The 25,497-nt window shown below is 37.3% G+C and overlaps 1 protein-coding gene across 1 annotated transcript in view; it reads left to right on the top strand.

Annotated features, from left to right (window-relative positions):
- The first annotated feature begins 294 nt into the window (after positions 1-294).
- C23H18orf63 (chromosome 23 C18orf63 homolog) overlaps positions 295-25,497 on the top strand; it is a 41,636-nt gene continuing 16,433 nt past the window's right edge. Inside the window, exons 1-10 of the mRNA XM_027960695.3 lie at positions 295-3,181; positions 5,157-5,235; positions 8,536-8,592; positions 10,495-10,606; positions 11,317-11,358; positions 13,650-13,726; positions 16,305-16,414; positions 17,310-17,406; positions 17,520-17,605; positions 18,510-18,693. Of these exons, the coding sequence (XP_027816496.2) occupies positions 2,985-3,181; positions 5,157-5,235; positions 8,536-8,592; positions 10,495-10,606; positions 11,317-11,358; positions 13,650-13,726; positions 16,305-16,414; positions 17,310-17,406; positions 17,520-17,605; positions 18,510-18,693 (1,041 nt within the window). The 5' untranslated portion in view covers positions 295-2,984. The remainder of the gene's footprint in view (positions 3,182-5,156; positions 5,236-8,535; positions 8,593-10,494; positions 10,607-11,316; positions 11,359-13,649; positions 13,727-16,304; positions 16,415-17,309; positions 17,407-17,519; positions 17,606-18,509; positions 18,694-25,497) is intronic.

Raw genomic sequence — 25,497 nt, 5'->3', positions numbered from 1 at the left:
ATGGACAAGTTCAAACAAACACAGCAAAAGTGGGAAGGAGGCCAGACAGCCCATCTTTTAGTCAGCATGGGGCTCAGCCACTGGCCCTCTCCAGCGGCCATACCCTGAGGATGCATCCTACCTCTGTTTGGGAGACAGCCACGGCCTTGCGCCGGGCCACACCAATGCCAAAGCCAGCTTTCTCTCAGACAACCGTGGGTGCAGGATGAACGGCTCATGCCAGTAAAAGCTATGGCGGGAAAACCGGGCACACAGCGGAATGCTGGGAATGTTCAGAGCATGCTGGGAGCACGCAGAGTATGCTGGGAGCCCTCGGAGTAAGCTGAGAGAGCTCGGGTACGCTGGGATAAGCTGGGGTACGTTGGGGGCGCTAGGGGTGGTGAGGGGAGGTTTGGGATGGCCAGGCATGCTGGATACAGTACCCCTGAGCCACGGAGAGGGCGCTGAGGAGCGAGAACACGCAGGCCAGGAGACTGAGGTCTCAGGAGACTGAGGAGACTGAGGCCGGAAGACGACTGCTTGCCGAGCCTAGAGCGAGAGAGGGAACTGCGGAGGTTGCTCCAGGCCGGCCTCCCAGCCTGCCGCTGCCTCACCGCGAGGCTCGAGCGTCGCCTCCTGAGCGGTTTTGATGGCCTTGCTTTGACAGGAGGCGCCTGCTGAAGAGATTGTTGTAGCTTTTGAAAAGGAAAGGAACCAAGATTCGTTCTTCCACGAAGGCCCACGGGTTCCAACATTCGGGCATCTAATTTAATCAGTAATTTATAGAATCGCCTTTTAAATAAGGCACTTACGTAGGTAGAGACCTTGGAGATATTTCCACCAATTCCATGCGGTGCGTAAGAAAATGAGGCCCCAGGGGAGGAAACTTGCCTGTAGACCTTGGAAGCGGTGGGTAGGGCCGGTGGGAATCCGACCCCCAGTCAGGCTTCTTCCCACCAAGGCCCCACAGAGGGAGGACCAGTGAAGCTCCGGCGGGGCTGGACGCTGCTTAGACGGCAGGTCACTGACTTCACAGCCTGGGCGCTCACGATGACCTTGGTTCTCTTGGGGTTTTGAGTCATCAAATGGACAATTTTGTAGGTACCTGTTCCTTACTGTAATACTTACCACCAGGGCAGAAATGTGTTTAAAATGTTATTTTTAGTCAGCAAGTTTTCCATTAATCAGCTTGGATATGAAAGGTGCTACTCTCTAAACAATCTGTTAACAGATCATCTGAATTTTGAGCCTTCCAATGGAGTCCTTACACAATCTAGGGCAAGAAATTTGCACATTTTAATTTGTAAGTTTTGCCAGTTATGAATTGAAAAAAATGTTTTCATGTAATGCTAAATAATATAATTAAATAAATTCCTGCCTATTCCCGAACAGGTCAGAGTTGTTTACACACAGTTTTCTGATCAGTCTTTGAAGCTGACAAGAGAAGGGAAAGACCACTCACAGGACTTTTTTGGTGATTTTGCTGTAAGATATTTAAAGGAAGAATGAGGCAGAAAGTAATTTTAGTGGGAAATGTGTTTCAGAAAAGAAAGCAACAAATCTCTAAATTTCAACTGTCTAACCTATTTTCACTAATGTGCACTTTTGTACTTCTGCGCCCAAGCCGTAATCAGTTCTTTGTTTTTTATTTTACTTCATTCATTATTGATGCTCTTTACTTTGGTGAAGTAGACTGAGTTGGCCTTGGAACTTTGTTCTTCATTAAAAAAATTTTTTTTTCCACAACAGTAAGCATTTAGCATAGAGAGAGAGTAGAAAAACAGAGAGAAGGAAGGAATGTTTCTATTTTTACTATCAGCAATCATCTTAATTAGGTACACCAAATTAATTAACACCTTGTGTGACTGTGTTAATCTTTCTAAGAGTACTTGCAGTTTTAAAAGAATTCCATGATCTTTAATAAAGAAAATTTCAAGCACTGTGGTACTTGAGTGAGAAAGACGTGGGAGCCAGAAGGGCAATGCCACCATTGGTCAGATGGCACCATAAGGGGATTTGGTTACTGAGATCAGACCTAAGGCTGGTCACACTCCAGATTCCAGGACTGTGGTACTACTCTTCTTAAAGAGAGAAAATATGTGGATACATAAAAGATTGAAGTACCAGAATACCAGTTACCTTCCCTGGGTATGTTTGTGTATCCTAGAGAAACTGAGCTGAAATCATTCCACATTGCAGTTTTCTTTTCTGTTATATGTAAGATAGACCCCAAAGGTATGCCCTGTGAATTATCAACTGTGAAATGTGTCCCACAGAGAAGTTGGAAAGCCAGAGATTAGTGGGAAAGGAAACTAAATAACAATTTAAAGATCTCAGTGAACAATTTTCTTTAGTGTAAAATGGTGAAAAATATATTCTTCAGCTTTGAAATGCTTTATAGAGATAATTTAAAATAGCAGAAGGCTTTGCTATACATTTTGATTTTTTTAAGAAGCATTGTTGTCATAGGAAAGATTTTGTTTTCCTGAAAACAAAGAGAAACTTAATAGCCAAAATTTTTAGAAAGAATTTGTTAAATAAAAACAATATAGCAGAAACGTATCTAGTATCCAGAACAGAATATGCATTTAATACATATTGCTGGTGGTTTGTTATAATATTTGTACTCAAATTATTCTATTTGTTCTCAAATTATTCTATTTGTTATATAGAACTGCAGGTTTAAAATTCTAGATTTTATTTTTGGGGTGGAAGAGTGTTCTAAAGTGTATTGTGATGGTTGCAACCCTGTGAATGTAGTAAAAACTATTTAATTATACATGGTAAATAGGCAAATTGTATGTGATATGAATTATACCCTAATAAAACTTGTACCCCCAAAATTCTGGATTATCATTAGAAAACGTCAAAGGTAAAATGTAAGTGGTATTTAACTGCTAATATTTGCTAAACTTGTTTTTGCCATTGTATACCAATGCAATATCAAATATTCTGTGATGGATTGAAATGCTTTACCCTATTGGTAAACTAAATAAAAGTTTACTATGTTTTTATTGTTGTTTGTTTTTAAAGGCCTGATTACTGAGGCATTCAGTCAACAGGAAAAGATGAATGATTCTAAGCAGCAGTCACTGTTCTTCATCACAGTTCCTGATTTACACAAACTCTGTGCTGTCAAGATAATATTGAGTAACAGAGTGGCAGACACTGAGATTAGGAGTAGACAAATGAAGATATGCAGGTAAAAAAGCACAATCTTGTAACTAACACTTTCTAAACTTTTTACATCTGTAAGAGCTGGTTTAATAGTATCTCCTTTAAAGCAAGATACTCATTTGCTAAATCTGTTTATACAGCTTTAGAATAAAGGAATTCAGTATTGTTCTGACCAAGTATATTGAATTACATTTAAGGGAGGACTTAAAGTACTTCAGATAGAATATATCACTGTTGTGATATATTCTTGTGTGTTATTTTAATTTAAAAATTTTATAGACATTGATGAATTAAATCAATGGATTAAGTCAAAACTTAGTCCTAAGTTTTGGGAGATAGTCATTAATAACTTTATGAAGTACCTACTGTTTATGAAGTACTTCAGGAGATACTGTAAACATTTTAGATTAATATAATTTTTAGATTTTCAGATTGATGTAGGAGTATTTCTCCAAGAATTATCTTGAAATATCTAACCTAAGATAGTCTTTGGAAAACACTTCTAGAAGTTGACACCTAAAGTATAACACTGAAGACCCACCATGTATTAGTCCCTTAAATTGTTTGAGACACTCAAGGAAGAACTCTTAGAATACGTAACAAGATTATATCTCTAATTGAATTTCTTAGAGAGGAGCAAACACTTATAAGATGGCTAGGAGTCAGAAGTAAAATACTCTTGGGTGTCCTCCATTTTGCTCTTACTTATAAAACTTGTCTTCTGACCACTGTGTATTTTCCCACTCAAGTACATCCAGGAATCTGTATGCTTCCTGCTAAGGTATAATTTGATACCCACTGAGCATTTACTTGTGACCCCTTAGGGAAGCAAGTAAGTAGAAAACCTTAAGAGAGATTTTCTGCCATTCACTCATATTGAAAGTGGTCTTGCCCGTAGAGAGGGGTGCCTTGACTCATCGCCCCAATAACTGACAAAGAGGCTAGAACAGAAGGACAAAGACGTGGTTGTGTCAGACAAAGGCACATCTTGTACAAGCACGTCCTGGGGATGTCCCTGGTGATCCAGTAGCTAAGACTGTGCTCCTTGGGCAGGGGGCCCGGTTCTATCCCCCGTTGGGGAACTAGATCTTGCATGCTACAACTAAGTTCACACTGCAACTAAAAGATCCTGTGTGCCTCAGTTAAGACCCAGCATGGCCAAATACATAAACATTGAAAAAAAAAAAAAAAAAAGCCTGCTGCACCACAGTTCCAACAAAGATGAGCCTAGCAGAAACACGTTGACCCATCTCACGTTTTGACATAACCCCACACACACATATGCACTCCTAGCCCTTAAAATTTGTTTCCCTGATGATTAATAATTTTGAAAATTTTTGTATTTCTACATCTGTTCCCTTTTGTGTTTTTCCCATCTTTTCTAGTAAAATTATTGATGGTAATTTGAATTGTAATGATTGTTGCTATAAGTTCATTTGTCTTTTGAATACTAAACTAAAACCACTACCCACTTCATTTCCTTTCAAAAAATTTCCTTTTTGAAGGAAAAGAATCTAGTCGATAGTTCTGACACTGAAGTAGTTGATAACTACACTGTTCCTTAGACTCTTTTCTCCAGTGCTTCTGACCACCACTTTAAAAAAAGAAAAAAAGGACAATGGAAGAAATAGGAGTTAGAAGAGCTGAAGTCTTCATAGTGCTTAGACTTTTTCAAGTCTGTACTTAAAATAGAAATGAAGTTTTAAAAGAGAAATTTTAGTTTACAGATGAAAGGGTTAGGAAACAAATGTGCAGACAAGTTTTTATATTAATATCATATCTAAAACTTTATAGTTCTCTCAATTCAAATCTTGGCTAATTGCTTACAGTATTCGAGGTACCATGCTAAGTGTGGAGAGACATACAGAAATCTATAATACAGTCCCTGCCTAGAAGAAGCTTAAACTTTTCATTGGAACTAGCAATTTCTAAACGTTCTGATACAATGAAAACAGAGGGTGGGCACTCTGCTTTAAAATTAATACATTTCATCTCCACAGGCAGTTGCTGTTTTTGCACCAAGATATCCTTACATCACCTGTACCTGGCATATTTACCCAAATTTGGGTGGTGATGGCGGTTAGTATTGTAACATTTTATACAGTATCATTTATAATCCTTTAGAACAATATTGATAAGCATTAATTTGGGTATTAATTATAGCTCAAACTGAAGACAGTTTATGAGAACTAATTACATTGTGTTGTAGGTTGATCAAAACATTAACAGACTTTAACTTTGATATACCTCATGTTTAAGATCCATTTTTGTGGCTCTGAATTCATATTTAGTTTTCTCTGTTGTTGATGTTAAAATAAAGATTAAGCAACCTAGATGTCCATCAGCAGATGAATGGATAAGAAAGCTGTGGTACATATATTCAGCCATTAAAAAGAATACATTTGAATCAGTTCTAATGAGGTGGATGAAACTGGAGCCGATTATACAGAGTGAAGTAAGCCAGAAAGAAAAACAGTAATACAGTATACTAACACTTACATGTGGAATTTAGAAAGATGGTAACGATAACCCTGTATGCGAGACAGTAAAAGAGACACAGATGTATAGAACAGTCTTTTGGACTCTGTGGCAGAGGGAGAGGGTGGGATGATTTGGGAGAATGGCATTGAAACATGTATAATATCATATAAGAAATGAATCACCAGTCTAGGTTTGATGCAGGATACAGGATGCTTGGGGCTGGTGCACTGGGATGACCCAGAGAGATGGTATGGGGAGGGAGGTGGGTGGGGGGTTCAGGATTGGAAACACGTGTACACCTGTGGCGGATTCATGTTGATGTATGGCAAAACCAGTACAGTATTGTAAAGTAAAATAAAAAATAATAATAAAAAAATAAAGATTATCAATGAATAAAATATGTTAACGGCATAGTTTTTAAGATAGCACAGACTTAATCCTTTTTTATATTTTATTCTTTAGAATTACATTTAATATAAAAGAAGTTCTTTGTTCCAATAGATCTCCAGTTGTGTTTAAAGAACTTGGGCCAACATGTTTTTTTATTTTGGAAATTTCATTACAATGTTTTTCTTACTTAGTAAAATTAGAACAAGAAATATATTTTCTGGTGCTGTATATAGCCCTTAATCTGAGATTTTAATTTCCCAGAAATTAATATTTATTAACAATGCTGATAGATAGTTCAAAATCTTTAGTTTTTTTATTTTTCTCTAGGTTTTAGGTTTATATCTATTTTTTATCTTCTCATTCTTAATATGGTTTTTAAGAAAGACAAGATGTTAGTGATCAAGTAGACAGTAATGTCTCTATATTCTTTTCTACCTGAAAAACTTAGGAAAAGAGTATCCTAATCTTAGCAAGAAGAAGAAGAAAGTCACTATATAAAAATATGTTTTGAACTTTCTCTTGATCTTCCACTTGTATCTATTTTCCTTATTCATGTCTAAGAAATAATTGTTTAATAAGAAAAGTATTAAATATTTATTACATGAAATTTACTGGCCTTTTCCTTTATATGGTTTCTGGATTCAGATCATTTCAAGAAAGACTTTCCTCACTTAGAAATGTACCCATAGGTTCTATTGGGTTTCCCAGAAAGTTCATTTGGTTTTTTCTGTAAGACGACATTCTTAGCACTTCATTGTCTTTAACTTCGTTTGAAACAGTTGTTAGACTTAATTGTGACAGCTGGCATATCAATATGCATTTTTAAAATCAAAATTGATACATTTTTGTGTAGCCATTTTAATATTGAAGATGGAAGAAAAAAGCAACACTTTCAGTAAATTATACTTTATTATATGAGAAAGGTGGGCTTCCCTGGTGGCTCAGATGGTAAAGAATCTTCCTGCAATGCAGGAGACACAGGTTCAACCCTGGGTCGGGAAGATTCCCTGGAGAAGGAAGGCAACCCACTCCAGTATTCTTGCCTGGAGAATCCCATGGACAGAGGAGCCTGGTGGGCCACAGTTCACGGGGTCATAAAGAGTCGGACGTGACTGAGCGACTAACACTATACCAGAAAGGTAAAAAGCAGCTGAAACAGCAAAAAGATCTGTGCGGTGTATGGAGAAGGTGCTATGATTGACTGAACATGTCAAGTGGTTTACAAAGTTTCATGCAGGAGATTTCTCGCTAGACAATGCTCCATGGACAGATAGATCAGTTGAAGTTGATAGTGATCAAATCGAGACATTAATTGAGAACAATCAATGTTATACCATGGGGGAGATAGCTGACATACTCAAAATATCCAAATCAAGCACTGAAAATCAGTTGCACCAGCTTGGTTATGTTAATCACTTTGGTGTTTATGTTCCACATAAGTTAAGCAAAAAAAACCTTAACTGTATTTCTACATGCAGTTCTCTACTTAAACATAATGAAAAGCTTCTGTTTTTAAAACAAATTGTTATGAGTGATGAAAAATGGATACTATACAATAAGGTGGGACTAAAGAGACTGTGGAACAAATGAAATGAACCACCTCCAACCAGAACCAAGCCTGGTGTTTATTCAAAGAAGGTGATGTTGTGTATATGGGGGGCGGGGAGGGGGTAGGGATTGGAAGGGAGTTCTCCATTATGAACCCCTTCCAGAAAATCAAATGATTCATTCCAACAAGCTGCTCCCAGTTAGACTAACTAAAAGCAGCACTCGACAAAAAGTGTCTGAAATTAGTCAACAGAAAAGGTGTAATCTTCATCAGGATAATACAAGACCGCATGTTTCTTTGATGTCCAGGCCAAAGCTGCTACAGCTTGGCTGGGAAATTCTGATTCGTCTGCCATACACACCAGAAACTGGACTTTAAGATTTCCTTTTGTTTACAAAGTTCTCTTAATGGAAAAAAATGTCAATTTCCTGGAAGACTGTAAAAGGTACCTGGAATAGTTCTTTGCTCAAAAAGATAAAAAGTTTTGGGAGGATGGAATTATGAAGTTGCCTAGAAAATGGCAGAAGGTAGCAGAACAAAATGATGAATACGTTGTTCAATAAAGTTATTCGTGAAATGAGAAATGTGTCTTTTAGTTTTGCTTAAAAACCAAAGGAGCTTTTTGGTCAACCCAATATTTCAGGAAGAGAATGATTATCACTTGCTACTTTCTCTGCTGCTGCTGCTGCTAAGTCACTTCAGTCGTGTCTGATTCTGTGGGACCCCTTAGATGGCAGCCCACCAGGCTTCCCCATCCCTGGGATTTTCCAGGCAAGAACGCTGGAGTGGGTGGCCATTTCCTTCTCCAGTGCATGAAAGTGAAAAGTGAAAGAGCATAGAAACTGTTAGGATGATGGTCCTCTGCTGTGTTCTGCTGTATAAATGTTTAGATTCTTTATGTAGTGCATTATTTAATAATATATTTAAGTCATTTTTATAAATATGGATTTTTTTAATAGATAACATTTTATAAAGCTGGAAAACTTAATGCTTATCTGGAAAAATATGAAGCTAAGGTAAGTTTTTAAAAGGATAATAATTCCAGATGTTGTTTTATTGATTTTGTATATTCAACTTATTTTGTCAGTAAACAAAAATTGGAATATCTTTCTCATAAGTTGTTTCTATGCATGTGAAAAAACTAATATTTTCTCTCAGGACAATTTTTTGTGCACATTTAATAGAGAAAGGGGAAGAGGCTTAATTTTGTTGGGTACTTTATTGCAGGCATTTTATGTGACATAATTTCATTTGTCATCTCTATTTTCCAAGAAGTGAATATCGCATGTTTACAGATAAAGAAACTGAAACCCAGAGAGGTAAAAAAAAAAAATTGTCCACAATCATATAGCTAATAAGTAAGGGAACAAAAACACATAGATTGTGTCTGGATCTTAGCAAAGAAAAGAAGAAATGAGTACTTGAAGTAGAGCACCTCTCATGTCTCAATAGTCAGGCTGCTGAGACTTTGCTAGAGCTCCCATCATGTCTCTGCATGGGTGTCTGAGGCACTGTATCCTTGGTTATTCTAGCAGCCTGTTGGTATCACTGCTGGCCTCTGTTCCTAGATCTAGTGGAGTTTGGAATGATGAGGTTTTTGGCCATCTTCAAGATGAAATGCTTTAAGACCTAGGAGAATGATGAGGTCTCAATAATACCCAGAGATGCTTTGCAGTTCCCTGAGAAATATCTGAATAACCTGAAAGCTGATTTTAGCCATCATATACCATCTGTGGGAAAGCAGTGTTCTTCTCACCTGTGTTGAGCCTGCACAATTATGCTCAAATTGTCTTTATCTGGATACTTTGTACATGAGTAATAATCACAGCAGATAGTTATTGAACATCTATGATATACTGAGCACTTTGCTTGTTTCTGGAGATAAAGCTGGGGGCCTGATAAACTTCTTGCCCATGGGAATCTTAACATAGAAAAATAATTTCCTCCTTTTTATTTATTGGGTGATAGTTCTTGGCTCTCTCACTTTTGTCTTGGTAACAAATGCAGAAGTTTTCATCATGTTTTCATCTCAGCTGCATTTGCAAGAGTGTTTGCTCATGTGAATATGCTATTACATATGCAACTGAATACTCAAGGAGGGACTCTGCTGATCTCAGAGTTTTCTCTCTGTGCAGCTCTCTTCTCTCAATACTCTGCCCTCCAAACTCTAGCTACCGTGGCCTCCATGGATTCTCAGTTCTGTCCGTTCAACCCAGGGAGCCTGCTGCCTCTTCCAGGATTCCCCCTCCCTGCACTGCAGCCTGGAGAGCCTCTTTAATCAATATGCTGGGGTCTCATGAGTTTCCCAACTCCTAGGGGTTTGTCTTTTTCTGTTGCTAGATGGGCTGTGTGTTGTGAAACATTGTTTCATTTAACTTACCCAGTGTTTTAATTATTTCAAGTGGGACAGTGTGTCTGGATCCCATTGGTCATAAGTGAATATTCTGACCTTTGAAAATTGTGTGCAAGTAGAGATACTTGTTGCACTATATCTGGTACAAACACATACAAACTGCTGGTTCCATGTGTGCGCATGTAAACGTTTAACTTTTTTGATATTGGACTAGAGTGAACAGTAATGAAACATGTTACAACATAGTTCTGGCCGGCTTCCTTTGTGCAGAGCAGAGTACAAAGTAAAGTTCTAGCACATGAGCTCCAAAGATTTAGGCTTATTGAGGCAGGATAAACTGGTAGAATTTGGCCATTACAGTCATAGTGTCAATGTGAATATATTTGAACACTTCTTTAACTTCAGAACCAGATAGGATTAGCTGGAGTGATGACTGTAACTTCTACCCAGGATAGCCCAGTTTTGTTGGGAGGTGATCTAAGCACACACACATTTTCTCTGAGTTTCTAGGATAGTATAACAATTACTGTGAACTTGCCCATATTTTGTGCTTTAATATTTTTAGGTGGAGGCTCCACAACAAGTAATTCCTGTAATTCTTCAAAACTGCCTTTCATATTCACTCACGGCTAGACTTGCTCCAGCCTGGAATAAAGCTGGCCATCTCTTGATACAAGGTGACTTTATCTCTTTCAATCGTTAGGGCTTTCTGAACCAGATTACTTCTATTATGTACATCTGTTTTTAATTTCAAAATATATTGTTTTTAGGGAATGTTTTTTCAAAAAAAAATTTTTATTTTGTATTAGGGCATAGCTGATTAACAATGTTGTGATAGTTCAAGGTGAACAGTAAAAACATTCAGCCATACATATATTATACATGTATCCACAGGGAATGGTTTTTAAAGCATAGCCCCAACCAAACATTCTTAAGCAAGACCCCATCAACAAAAGTGTCCTCTCCTTCCTTTGCGATTATATCCAGAGGAGGTCTCCTAGTGTTTCTATGGAAAAAAGTGGTTTTATTATAGAATACTTGATGTTTAAAAAGGAATAAATGTAAGTTATGGAGCACTGTAATAAACACAAATTATTAGTGTTGTTGGAACCAAAAGTCTATTCTCAATTTTGTGTTGTGATCTGTTTTCTAAATATTTTACACCAAGAAAAAATATTTGCAGGAAGAATTGAGTATTTCTGTCTTTTTAATATAAGAGATATTTTTGAGTGTTAATTTTTTTTCTCTGAACTATCATCATATATTCATTTGTATAAAACTGCATTGTGAAGCATTTTCTGCAGCTTTGATAACTTTGCATAAGGAAGTTATATTAAGCATGATTTATGAGTTTTAATAATATGGTATATCCTATGAATTTTTTAAGGAAGAGAATTTCTTTCTCAGATGGGAAAACAAAGTGCTGTTGGTAAGTAAAAATATAAAAGTTAATAGATAAAACATTAATAAAATAGTTGTTTAAAAAGTGTTATAGATTGTTGGGTTATTAAAATCTTGATGATTAGCTTGTATCAAAAGTTAATCAGATACTGTTATAATAACAGTTTCACTCAGGAAATCACTTCTGATTCAAAATATATATTCTTCATGAGAAAAAATTCACTTTTCTTAGTTGAAATAAAAGCTGCATTTTAAATTTCTCTAGTTAAAATTATAACTAAAAATTGTTTAATTTTGTAGGTATTTATAATATATAGTCTCTAGAACCATATTATAAGAATTCTTTAGTACTGTTGTAAGTAAAAGCTTTGTTTTTTTTTTTTTTTATGAGTACATGATTCTTGTTTTTTAAAAAAGATTAAAGCTCAACATTCAGAAAACTAAGATCACGGCATCTGGTCCCATCACTTCATGGGAAATAGATGCGGAAACAGTGGAAACCATGTCGACTTTAATTTTTGGGGGCTCTAAAATCACTGCAGATGGTGATTGCGGCCATGAAATTAAAAGATGCTTACTCCTTGGAAGGAAAGTTATGACCAACCTAGATAGCATATTCAAAAGCAGAGACATTACTTTGCCAACAAAGATCCATCTAGTCAAGGCTATGTTTTTTCCAGTAGTCATGTATGGATGTGAGAGTTGGACTGTGAAGAAAGCTGAGCACCAAAGAATTCATGCTTTTGCACAGTGGTGTGGGAGAAGACTCTTGAGAGTCCCTTGGACTGCAAGGAGATCCAACCAGTCCATTCTGAAGATCAACCCTGGGATATCTTTGGAGGGAATGATGCTAAAGCTGAAACTCCAGTACTTTGGCCACCTCATGTGAAGAGTTGACTCATTGGAAAAGACTCTGATGCTGGGAGGGATTGGGGGCAGGAGGAGAAGGGGATGACAGAGGTTGAGATGGCTGGATGGCATCACTGACTCATCTGAGTGAACTCTGGGAGTTGGTAATGGACAGGGAGGCCTGGCATACTGCAGTTCATGGGGTTGCAAAGAGTCGGACACGACTGAGCGACTGAACTGAACTGAAGGAGACACAGATTGGTCTAATCTAACTCTTTCATTGAGACACGTGGCTCTATTGCAGGTAGACAGATTCCTATCAGTAGTCCAGAGATGGCAGATAGAGGGGAATCCTGAACCAAATAGACACTGTCAATCATGGTGGTTTTCACCAGCATTTGACCATAGCCTTAAATCTACATGTAATCCACAGACTGTTCCATCTGAGTTGGCTTTCAAGCTGAAGCCCGTTTGCCCCTCTTGCTCTGGGTTTGTGTGTAAGTTGGGCAGTGGCAGTCGCTGTGCTTCGGCTCTGGATGAATGAGTTCTTTTACTTGTCCCCAAACGCTATCGGGAGACTCAGCTGTTGGAGAGCACTCCTCACTCGTGTTAGACCTTTTTCTTTTAGTTTTATTGAATGTAATATTCTCTAGCAAAACTTACAAACTGTAGATGTATAGCTCATTGGATTTTCACAAACTAATAATATCCTTATAACCAGTTCTCAGATCAAGAAATGAACATTACCAGTACACCAGAAGCCCCCGCATGCTTCATTTCAAGTAGTACCATCTGACTTAGATGTTGTTGTGGAGTCACTAAATCAGGTCCGATTCTTTGCGACCCCATGGACTGCAGCACAACAGCCTTCCCTTTCCTTCACTATCTCCTGGAGTTTGCTCAGATTCATGTCCATTAGTCGATGATGCTATCTAACCATCTCACGCTCTGCAGCCCTCTTCTCCTTTTGCCCTCAATATTTTAATTACGAGAAAGCAAGATAGATGCCTTGGGGCTCTGAAAGATTTGAAATATATCTGCCAGTATATTTGAGGACATTTGTTAGTAAGTCAAAAACATGGGATGGTACCTATTCTAATTTAAGAAGAGTCTTCATTTTTCACATATAATAAATGTCAGGCTTCTAGGAGGTGTTTGCTGAGTTTTCCTCTCAACTGTGGGATGTCTCATTTTTCTCATTGTAACTGTGCCCTACACATTATGCCCACATATGTACTGTTCTGTGCGTTTGTCTTCTTTTAGATGTCTCATCTGTAGACCATCAAATAATATAATATATTCACCATATAAGGTGACTATTTGAATTTTACCATGTGTGAAAAAAATCAATTCTTAACTGAATTTCTAACTTGAATAAATTGAGTTGATTTCTTATGTTACTAAAATACTTAATTTGTTAGGTTGGAGTAATAATTCCAGAAAGTTCATGGTTAATAATTTTATTTTCAGTGTTAGATATCAATGTAACATCAACTCAAGTTTGTCTAAGCATAGAAGCTCACACAATCAGACTGCCACCACCTCAGGTACCACATATTTTCATTTCTTAATATATAATTAATGTATTTTTATTACTATATAATTAATAAATTTATTATCATTACTGATATGCTGCTATTGCTGCTGCTGCTGCTAAGTCACTTCAGTCATGTCCAACTCTGTGCGACCCCAGAGATGACAGCTGATATGCTAGGAGGTTTTAGTTTTTAATAAGAGTGATGATAAATTTTTTATTATCAAAATCCATAAATCCATATTATTAAATACTTGACATATTGATATTGTCTTAAATCTGTTTACCAAAGAAAACATCATTCTGTCAGTTTAACACAGATCTACTTATGTTATTCCTTTGCTCAAAAATCTTTTTAGGTAGCATTCAAGACTCCACAACGCTGCCTTGCCTCAGCACCTGCTCTTTGCCTTTTCTTTCACCTCCAAATATTAGAAGTGCTATTTCAGCTCATACTAAATATATTAATAATAAACCCACATTGGCATTATTATAGTTTTTTCATCTTTTTTTTTTCACACCTAACACTTTTTGCCTTCTTAGTAGAAGGACATGTCTTCTGTTTTGCTTATTCTCATAGCACCCCGTATAGAAACTTTCATATTAATGATAACTCAGTGTTATTTTTCTTCTTCTGTGACAGTGGTTCTCAGCAGAGAGAGGTGGAGGGTAAAATGAGTGATTTGTTCCCTGTGAGACATCTGTAACATCTGCAGAAAACTTGGCTATCACTAGGTGGGAGGGTGTGTTACTACTGGCATTAAGTGGATAGGGGCCAGGATGCCGCTGAATGTTCTAGAGCACGCCGGAGCACCTCCACTCCCATCCCCACCAAGAGTTTTCCAGCCCAAATGATCAACAGTGGCCACACTAAGAAAGCCTAGGCACAGGACAGAAGACTCTTCTTTGCTTAGAGTGCCCCTTGAGGTGCTATACACTCTGCTTGTTCTTCAGAGACCAGCTCAAACGCTGCTCCATTCATTTCTCTATAACTTTTTGATTACTTGTTATGTTAAGGCAATAGACAAGTCAGAAATTAATAGGATCTCTGTTCTGGCCCTCAAGAGTTATGTAAGCCAGTAGGAAAGCTGACCTGAATATGAGTAGTTGGAGTTGCTGCTGAGTCCATGCTCTTACTGCTCCTGCATGGCGGGCCAGTAGATTGAAGCACGAGGTGTTTGGGCAAAGACTTGTCAGCAGATGGAGAGCATGGTGGACTAGCGTTCCAAAGAACCATCTTACCAAGTTTCAGCTCAGGTTGCTTTTATACTAAAGAGGGAGCAGGTGTGGCTAGTTGTTACAAACCCCTTGGTGCCCGAATCCTTTGTTCTTGCAGCTGTCCATGTCAGTCAAGTCACGATCTTCCTATAAACCTCCAACAAGACAAAGTTTCCAGAACTTTCTAAGTCTATATGAATGAAAAGTGTTATACCTTTCAAGGTCAGGCCTGGGAGACAGGGCTTGAGAATGGGCTATCACATATATTTCAGGTTGGTTCTTCTCTGTCACAGAGACAGTGGCATAATGTGAATATCTTGTACTGACAAGGAACCTCCCTAAAGCTCCAAACCCACTGTGATCTTTCACGCACTAAAACCTCCACACTATGCCTCACCGCATATATTTCTAGTATCTCCGTTAATCTCAGAAACGCAGTGGAAATTCAGAGCACAATTAGTCATTGAATGTGGAGGAAAAGGATCTAGATCTAGGCCTGTAAGGTTTGTATCGGCAGAATGCAGATAAATCAGTGTGGGGGCAGTGCTTTAAGCCAGGGCCTTGTTACAATGCTGATGGCTTGTCCAGGAATTGGAAAATTGGCTGGGTCAGCTGGAGTTCATTGAGAAGCAGCAGGCAGTAGAGTTAGAATGTTGTTTCCCTGAAGATGAATGAATAAGAGCGAGAGATGTGAAACGTTCTCTATAAACAGTGTCTTCCACCCTTTAATATTTTATTTTGCACCTCACTTGAGGTCTTTCCAACCTCTGCCTCGCTATAAGAAAATGACCCACACTACCCAGAATGAGGAGACTGTAAGTGGCGAGTAGTTGCCAGACAGGGCACCTGAGGACACAGAAAACAGCACTCCAGATCCTGGAGAAGGGATTCAAAAGGAGAGTGCAGGTGCTGGCTCTGCCCGCTTGCCTCCAGAAAATCAGAGGAAGGCATAACTCCCTAACACATCCTCGTCCTCCACTTTAAAAAAATCTGTTTAAAATTTAATTAAGAAGCTATTCTGACAATGTAAATATCTGCCTTTGGACAGAGAGTCAGCTCCCACTTAACATAATTAAAGAAACTGAAAGCCAGTTCAAATAAGTACAAAATAGGAGTTTGGCTTTGGACAATAAGAGGGAAAGTATGAAATATTTGATAAACTGTGTAGAGGAGAAACAGGGGTGAGCTGAAACACTGATTACCTTGTGTAAAGTGGTCATACATGATTCAGTGTAACAGGCTTTGAAACTGTTTCTTAACTGATGGTGTATGTGTGATAAATCTTTGTTTTTAATCTGTGTTTTTAAATGTTTCCTTTTGTTTGCCAAATTCTTTGGAGGACTTATGCATTAAATTCTTATTTCTATCAAAAGCTAAGAGAATTTGATATTTCTCAGAGTATTATAAAGAGTTTTGAAACTAACCAGAATGCTGTTATTGAGGAACAGTCCATTTTAAGCAACTGGTGCTATGTTTTGCCAAGGTGAGATTTCAGTTTGTCATATCTAGGGTGGGTTTGGGATATAGTAGTTTTCTCTTATTTTGCTTTAACATTGATATGTGCAAAGTATAAACCATTTTTGTGAATTTTGGAAACTGAATTATAACTCTGAAAAGATATTGAAACAATATTGTCATACTTGCAGAAGCCATCAAATTACTAAAATAATTTTATTACACATTTGTATATTTATTAGACCTCATTTTAAAACAGTAAAATTTCTAGATATACAACTATATATAACATCAATAGAACCTTATAAACATGTACATATAATTAATGATTCATTATCATTTGATATGAGCTAAGTTATAAGTTTATACTATCTTCAAGGGAAAGAATGACTTGTTATTAACATAAATATGACTATTAGCATAAAATTTTAACCAGATTAGAACTTTAAGTAGTGGCATCTGCATTATAACTTGGTCATTGAAGCAGAGAAGAGGTAGATAGGGAACATAGATTTGCTTCCGATTCATCAACTCTAAACAAACTTTTCCCTAAAGTCTAAAATTACCAGGCATACCTCTGTGTGGCAACACTGTATTTATTAGTCATTGTTTTGTGTTTGTAACTGGCATATTGTTTGCATCAGTTCAACCTTGTTTTTCCTAACATTTCTTTGTTAAGAATTTAATACAATGTTAATTTAGAACTGGGAGCAAATGAGTAGCTTATTACTTATGTGTTGATAGTTGCTAAAATTTTTGAATGCTTTCCAAATCACATAGTTGACTTAAACCAACCCAGGGGTCAAAACCAGTTCTCGTATATCTCTTTGCTTTGGCAGCTGGTTTCTTTACACTAGTGCCACCTGGGAAGCTCCGTGTCTAAGCACTGGCTCATGATATTTTACCAACTGTATTTTTCGTAGTATGAAAATGGGACGAATGATAAGTATTCTTCACACCATACCCCCTGACTGTCCTTTTCACTCATATGAAGATTTCCAGATGCACTGGGATGGCCTGGTAAGGAATAGAAATATATATTACATTAGTAGCTATTTAATTTTGCTTCTTGTAATTTAACCTTAAGTTTAGCTTTCACTCAAGAGAATTTCAACTTTGTTCTTAATTTTTAGTATGGCTATAAGCTTCCAGAAGACCTTGGAACTACTGAAATATACTGCTGCGTCTACTTCAAAATGATAGGAGAGAGGCTCTTCACGTATCCTTTACAGATGCTCTCTGCCCACCCCAGGATCCAGGCATGACTCCTAGTAGAAAGGAACAAAATAATTGTATAGGATTCTCCCTAGCCAAGGGCTCCCTCCGGTGGCGTATTGGACGCTGTTGAAAGGGTGGAATTGAAAGAATGTCACTTAATGAAAATTTCTTTTTTGGAGAATAATTTCACAGGCAAAGTTTAGAGGATTTAAATTGCACTTAATGCACCTCATTGGTTTGAGAAAATATTTTTCTTGGTGTTATTTTTTAAAGTCTACACACAGAGCACAAGTGCTCAGGTGAAACTCTCCCATCTTCATTAACACTGGTAGCATCATTTTTGTTTCTTTGCATTCTCTAAAAGGAAGAGAGAGGAACCGTGTTCTCTTTCTGTATTCTGTATTTCCTAACCCAAATCTTAATATAAAGTTGAAGTTAACAGCTATCAATTATTCCCCTTCATTAGATGCCAAGACATTATTCTAAGTCTTCAGAATGTTTTATATCAGAAAAAGTTAACTGCTTTGCTCAAAGAACCACGTTCAGACCTTGAATGCAATTCATATGTGGTATTTCTCTGTGCTGAATTTTTACTGTTCTTGGAGATGCAACCTGTTTATTGTTTACTGTGAATATTTATGTTTATAATCTATGAAGATCATAATGTCTTTTTTATAAGTCATTTTTTGGATAGCTTAGTTTGCCTGTCTGTGGCGAGAGCCATATAGTAATAAGGGTACTACTGTGAGTTGTTTTTATGGTGGAAGTTAAAATTTAAAGTAATTAGGATTTAGTTATTTGTATCTTTTTAGCAGTTACAATTTTCAGACCTTTTTACATCAGTTAAAAAAAATGCCATCTCCTATCTGCAAAAAAATGTCCCATTGTTCTTTAACAGTGTTCAGGTACCCTCTCAGTTGCATCAGAAGTCAACCCATACAGTTCTTTCCAAGGGTAGATATGGAAGGTGTGTTGAAAAGTTTTCTTTCAGATTTAAAATCTAAACTGCCCCATATATGTGGATTTCCCATAAAGATGACAACGAAACCGTGCTACTGCACACAAGAACTAAGCACACTGCACTTGCAGGTGAGTAGTTTTTCATGCCCTACCAAGTTCTCTAAGACGTGCTCTGCACCTATATTACTCGGATCTTTGCCGTCAGTGATGGACAGCCTAACCCACTGTGCTAGGTCTTTTCCCTCAGTTCGGTGTTTCCCTGCTGCTATTTGTTTTTGTTGTACTGTCATTCCTATTATTATTGTATTTACCTTGGTATTATGGTAGTTATTGGTCTGTTTCTTCTAATTAATATAGCGTGACTTCCTAGAAGGCAGAGAACATATCCTAAGTTCCTGGTACTTAATATTGTTCATTACATGTTTCTTCAAAGAATCAAAGAATAAATGATAAATGATATTACAGGATAATTTGGAAACGTCTGCCTGATACAAATCCAAGTTTTCTTTGAAGTTTTGTCATTTCCAGTCCAATTGATTGAGAAAGCCTTTGAATAATTGATAGAAATTGAATTAACTTGAGAACATTTTTATTGTAAGATGATATGCTAAGTGAAATCTTATTTATGAAAAAAAATAATAAGCAGTTTAAGCAGTACTGATGAAGAAAATAAGATGGACTGTCTTCACACTCAATAAGATACAATTTCTTTGTCAAAAGGCAACAAAATCAAAAGGGAAGCTTTGGAAGAACAAATGGAAATTTAATTTAAATTTTTCAACAAGAATCTTTCTTTTAAGTGACAGATATAATATGTTTTCATCAGAAGGAAAGACAAAGGTTTGAATAATTTGAGCAGTTTGAAATATAATATGGATTACTAGAATATTGCTGAGTCTCCTTTCTTGACTTACTAGCACCTTGTTTTATTGTAGCCTCCACTGCTCAAATGACTTAGGCTTTCATGTACGTTGACTTGCTATGGCTCCAACAGTATGCCTCATGACATTTTTTTGCTTTATGTTTTCAAGCCAGATCATATCATCTGTCACTAGGCAGATGGGGGTCTGGTGTCCTTGGGTTAAGGGTCAACATCTCATATAAATGCTATAAAAACATGACAGGCAAGATATCAGATACTATAGGCAAGGCCATTTCACTGGAAGGTAGTGTGGGTGGGTGAATATCAATTGACATCTTTTTGAACCTTATGAATCTTAAAATTTTGGCCAGACATAACATTTTAAAGAGTTTAGTTGTTGGCCAAGTCGAAATCTGAGGAAGTTAGAAGACATGTCATTACATCATGTACTTTTATCAAATATGTTTCTATATTTATTGACTACCTAATATTTCCAGCCCATGTCTGTTTTGGAAATGGTGAATGCAGACAATGTATTTGTGAAAATTTGCTTCTTAAATGTAAAATAACACTTAAATGGAATTTCTGATCTTTGTATTGCCTCTGACAATTGGAACATTGACAATGAGAATTTCTCCTACTCAGTTTTATTGAGCGCCTTCTGTATGCCTTCTCATTTAATTACTCTTGGGGTAAAATAGACTCTTGGGGTAAAAAATTGTTTTCTCAGTTTTGCAGAAAGGAAAACTGAAGCTCACAGCATTCAAGTAATTCAACCAAAGGCACACAGTTAAATACATTGAAAAATTAAAACTGAAACCTGAAGAATCAGATTCTTAATTCTAAAATCGGAAAGTTTAGATTTGTGGTTAAGAGGTCAGGCTCTGGAGACAGGCTGCCTGGGTTTGAACCCCTTATTACTTATATAATCTTGAAAATGAAAGTGAAAGTTGCTCAGTCATATCCAACTCTTTGCGACCCCATGACCTATACAGTCCATGGAATTCTTTAGGCCAAAATACTTGAGTGGGTAGCCTTTTCCTTCTCCAAAGGATCTTCCCAGCCCAGGGGTCGAATCCAGGTCTCCCGCATTGCAGGCGGATTCTTTACCAGCTGGGCCACAGGAAGCCCCTGTATAATCTTGGACAAGTTACTTGGTCTCTCTGTGCCTCTATTCCCCCAGCTGTAAAATGGGGCACCACAGTAGTGATAATGCTAGTGCTCATCACAAACTGGGCTCTCCGGTAAGCCTGCTCTGAGACAGAGTCCAGTGTGTGTGATGATTGTTGAGAACCACCCTTGGAATCAACACCTGTGGAAGGCAAGGGAAGAAGACTGGGTGAAGGGAGAAGTCAAAACCAAGGCAGGTACTGAAATTGCCAATCACAGTGGTTCTGCACTGGCCAAAATAGCAGGCCTGTATCCCCCCTTCCAGTCTGTTGTTAGATTTGGGCTACCTCGAGACAGGCAAATTCTAGGGTGAGATGGGCGTCAGTAGCCAAGGCCATCTCTGCAGGGGCTGACTGCCAAAGGAGGTTTGCTGATAACACCTGGCATCGGGGATCCCCCTTCCTGGAAGGAGCCCTATGCAGCACATCACCGTTTCCTTCCCAGAACCAGACTACACGGGGTTTTGTGGTTTTTATTTTTAGATTAGATAATCCTCCTTGGAACAGTTGCTTGTATTTAAGCCTTCAGTAAATGTTAGTTTCTGTTATTGCTACCACCTTGTTAGCTCTAAGAGTCATGCAGTACTTAAAAAGAATAAATTTAAAAAATGAAAAATAAATGGATCAAACTGCTTGAAAAAACTCAACTGACTTTAAAAAGGATTTCATAAATTAGCAGGAGTGCCTAGCCCAATTAGCTTTTAAAAAATAATCATGAGAATTCTCCAGTATACATAAAAGTAATTACTGTAGTATAATGAACTCTTACATGCCTACCATCTGGTTACTCCTTGACATCTTTTTGGAGTGTGGTATAAACTGTAATATTTTAAAACAAATCCAGGATATACTATTATTTAATTTATAGAGACTTTAGCATTAATGATGTCTTTCTCTGATAAGAGCTTTTTAAAAAATTTATTTAACAGTAATTCCCATGTGTGTGTGTGTACTTAGTTGCTCAGTCATGTCCGACTCTTTGCAACCCCATGGACTCCTCTGTCTTGGGATTCTCTAGGCAAGAATTCTGGAGTGGGTAGCCATTCCTTTATCCAGGGGATCTTCCCCACCAAGGGATCGAAGCCGGGTCTCCTGCATTGCAGGCAGATTTATTACTATCTGAGCCTAGTCATACTCTAATTGCCTATTTATCTCAAAGGTTTATTTTAAAGGTTTTGTTTAAATCAGAATCCAGGCAAGGTCCACTTAATTTGGTTGTTACATCTTTTAAATCTCTTTTATTATATAACATCCCAAACTCCTTTCCCTTTTATTTTTATTTTTTTAAATTTCTTAACACTGATTTTCTTTTTTTTAATTTAAATTTATTTATTTTAATTGGAGGCTAATTACTTTACAATATTGTATTGGTTTTGCCATACATCAACATGAATCCGCCATGGGTATACACGTGTTTCCCGTCCTGAACTCCCCTCCCACCTCCCTCCCCATACCATCCCTCTGGGTCATCCCAGTGCACCAGCCCCAAGCATCCTGTATCAAACCTGGACTGGCGATTCATTTCTTATATGATATTATACATGTTTCAGTGCTGTTCTCCCAAATCATCCCACCCTCTCCCTCTCCCACAGAGTCCAAAAGACTGTTCTATACATCTATGTCTCTTTTGCTGTCTCACATACAGGGTTATCGTTACCATCTTTGTAAATTCCATATATATGTGTTAGTATACTGTATTGGTGTTTTTCTTTCTGGCTTACTTCAGTTTGTATAATTGGCTCCAGTTTCATCCATCTCATCAGAACTGATTCAAATGTATTCTTTTTAACGGCTGAGTAATACTCCATTGTGTATATGTACCACAGCTCTCTTATCCATTCATCTGCTGATAGGCATCTAGGTTGCTTCCATGTCCTGCCTATTATAAACAGTGCTGCGATGAACATTGGGGTGCACATGTCTCTTTCAATTCTGGTTTCCTCAGTGTGTATGCCCAGCATTGGGATTGCTGGGTCATAAGGCAGTTCTACTTCCAGTTTTTAAAGGAATCTCCACACTGTTCTCCATAGTGGCTGTACTAGTTTGCATTCCCACCAACAGTGTAGGAGGGTTCCCTTTTCTCCACACCCTCTCCAGCATTTATGGCTTGTAGACTTTTGGATCACAGCCATTCTGACTGGTGTGAAATGGTACTTCATTGTGGTTTTGATTTACATTTCTCTGATAATGCGTGATGTTGAACATCTTTTCATGTGTTTGTTAGCCATCTGTATGTCTTCTTTGGAGAAATGTCCATTTAGTTCTTTGGCCCATTTTTTGATTGGGTCATTTATTTTTCTGGAATTGAGCTGCAGGAGCTGCTTGTATATTTTTGAGATTAGTTGTTTGTCACTTGCTTCATTGCTACTATTTTCTCCCATTCCGAAGGCTGTCTTTTCACCTTGCTCATAGTTTCCTTTGTTGTGCAGAAGCTTTTAATTTTAATTAGGTCCCATTTGTTTATTTTTGCTTTTATTTCCAGTATTCTGGGAGGTGGGTCATAGAGGATCCTGCTGTGATTTATGTCAGAGAGTGTTTTGCCTCTGTTCTCCTCTAGGAGTTTTATAGTTTCTGGTCTTACGTTTAGATCTTTAATCCCTTTTGAGTTTATTTTTGTGAATGGTGTTAGAAAGTGTTAAAGTTTCATTCTTTTACAAGTGGTTCTTTTCCCTTTTATTTATGCCAATTATTTGCTGGGGAAAATGGATCATTTACCCTGGAAAATGTTCCATATTTTGCATTTGAATGATGGTTTCCTTGTCATGTCTTTTAAACTTAACACTTTCTTCCAAGACCCATATTTCCTACAAACCGCTAGCTAAATCTGAGCTTAACTGAATCCTGGTTCGACTTTAATTAAAGAAACTCTCGGGTGGTACAAGGCACAGAACCAGATTTTAATAGATAAAGCACATTTGATCCATCATTTTGGTTAGTCTTCAAGCTTTATTTAAATATTTCCTTAATTCTAGGCCTCTATTAGATATCTATTTAAATATAGGTTAAAGCTTTTTGTTTCCCTCTGTAATTTTACATTAATGTACAAAGTTATATAAATTGTATACAGTTCTAGAAGTTAAAAGTCACCTAAGCCACAGTGACACCTGGCAGAATAGTGGTCGTCATGTGGTAAAGCATGTGTTTTCTCTTAGGTTATTATTTCACAAAGCTTTGGTTTGTTGATAATTTACGTATTTTAAGTTCTGTGAATTATTTATGATTTCATCTGCTGTTTACATAAGCCCTTTTTGTAGCCTTAAAATTTTTTTTTTGAATATAAACCTAGAGGTTTCCCCCTTTGGGCTGTTTACTATATTTTAGAAATTGAAAGAATGCATAAATAATATATTGACAGGCTAGGGGGCAAAAAAAAAAAGCCCCTGGAAATTATTTCCATCAGAGGTATATTCCTGGAAAATATTCAGGTATATTTAGGTATATTCCTGAAGACAAAACTGGATGTGAATGTAAATGTTTCAGATACAGATTATAAAACGTTTGAGTTTTATATCAGAATACAAGTAACCTATTCTTATATAAATCTGCCTAGATTGAGTTTTTCTTTTTGTATCTCAAGTAGAATGTATGCTGTTTAACAGTTATTACAGTTTATAAAAACCAAGAGTCTAAAAATGTTCTTGGATTTTCTGTAATTGATTTCAACTTAATTCTTGAACCATATTTTCGTCAAACAGAAAATATTCAGTCTAGGCACTTCAAGATGATTTAATCACTTCTGACAGAGCATCTTTCTGAGATAGAATTTTATGCAAATTTAGAAATCATGCTCCCCGTGGTAGCATCTGTGTACAGAGGAAAGCCTCGTGGGGTGAGGTTGGTGGTGTGGGGTGAAGTGCATGTGGTATGTTTACCTAATATTATGCACACCCGGAAAGTGACAGTCCTAAGCTCTGTTTCCAGACAGCTACAGAGCTGGTGAGTGGACACCTGGACTTCTGCTAAGTCTGCCACCAAAATTCCAAAGTCATCCATAAGTAAACCTTTCAGCAGAAACTACAGAAGTATGACTTTACCTCGCTTCTTTCTTCCAAATATTGTATGAGTGTATCTGATTGGTTGATCTTAAATCACATCCTGAACCCTAGCTGCAAAGGAGAAAATGTTCATTTTAGATTTCTAGGCTCTAGAAAGAGTGCTAAGAGAAGGAAACGGAGTTACTGCTTAAAGCCTCCGAAGTTCCTGTTTGGCATTTTTATAAATAATAGTGATGATTACACAGCAGTACAGTGGGGGATATACTTGATGCCACTGAATTGTGTGCTTAAAAATGGTTAAAATGGTATATTTGATATTTTATATTTTTTTTTACCACAGTTTGTTTAAGAAGACTATGAACACTTGTTTCTCCTTGATATATCTGACAAGTCAGTTTGACAAATATTTCCAAAACGCTTCCAGGTACCAGGAACTCTAATAGGCAATGAGAAGACAAAATGATTAAGACAGTCACTGCCCTATAGTCAATATCATACTTACTCTGAAAGGCCCAGTGTAAATGCCTCTTCCATTATTTTAATTTCTTTGAATAAAGTGTTTTGTTAGTAACTGTGTGGAGGATTTAAGAATGTGAAGGATGTAAGAATAAGTAATGCATGGTTTTCCTACCCTCAAAGAGTCTAGTACTTACTTAGGGAGAGTGAATACGCACCCTAACAGACCAGAGCGCTACACTGTCCTCTTTTTTTTTTTTTTTTTGGTGACAAATACTGACTGATAAATGATCTTTGGGAAGCTGAAAGGGAAAAAAACGGAGAGAAGAGAGACATTCTGAGGGAGAAAGACGCATGAGCACGTTTGAAACACAACGGTAGTAGCTAAGTGTATAGTTTTTACAGTTTGGAACACAACTTCATCTTAAAACATTTCTTGAATGGATAGTAT

The sequence above is a fragment of the Ovis aries genome, chromosome 23 (genome assembly GCF_016772045.2).
Source record: "Ovis aries strain OAR_USU_Benz2616 breed Rambouillet chromosome 23, ARS-UI_Ramb_v3.0, whole genome shotgun sequence".
In the NCBI taxonomy this organism is placed as follows: domain Eukaryota; kingdom Metazoa; phylum Chordata; class Mammalia; order Artiodactyla; family Bovidae; genus Ovis; species Ovis aries.
The sequence above is the reverse complement of the archived record's forward strand: the minus strand, read 5'-3'. Positions and strand labels throughout refer to the sequence as shown.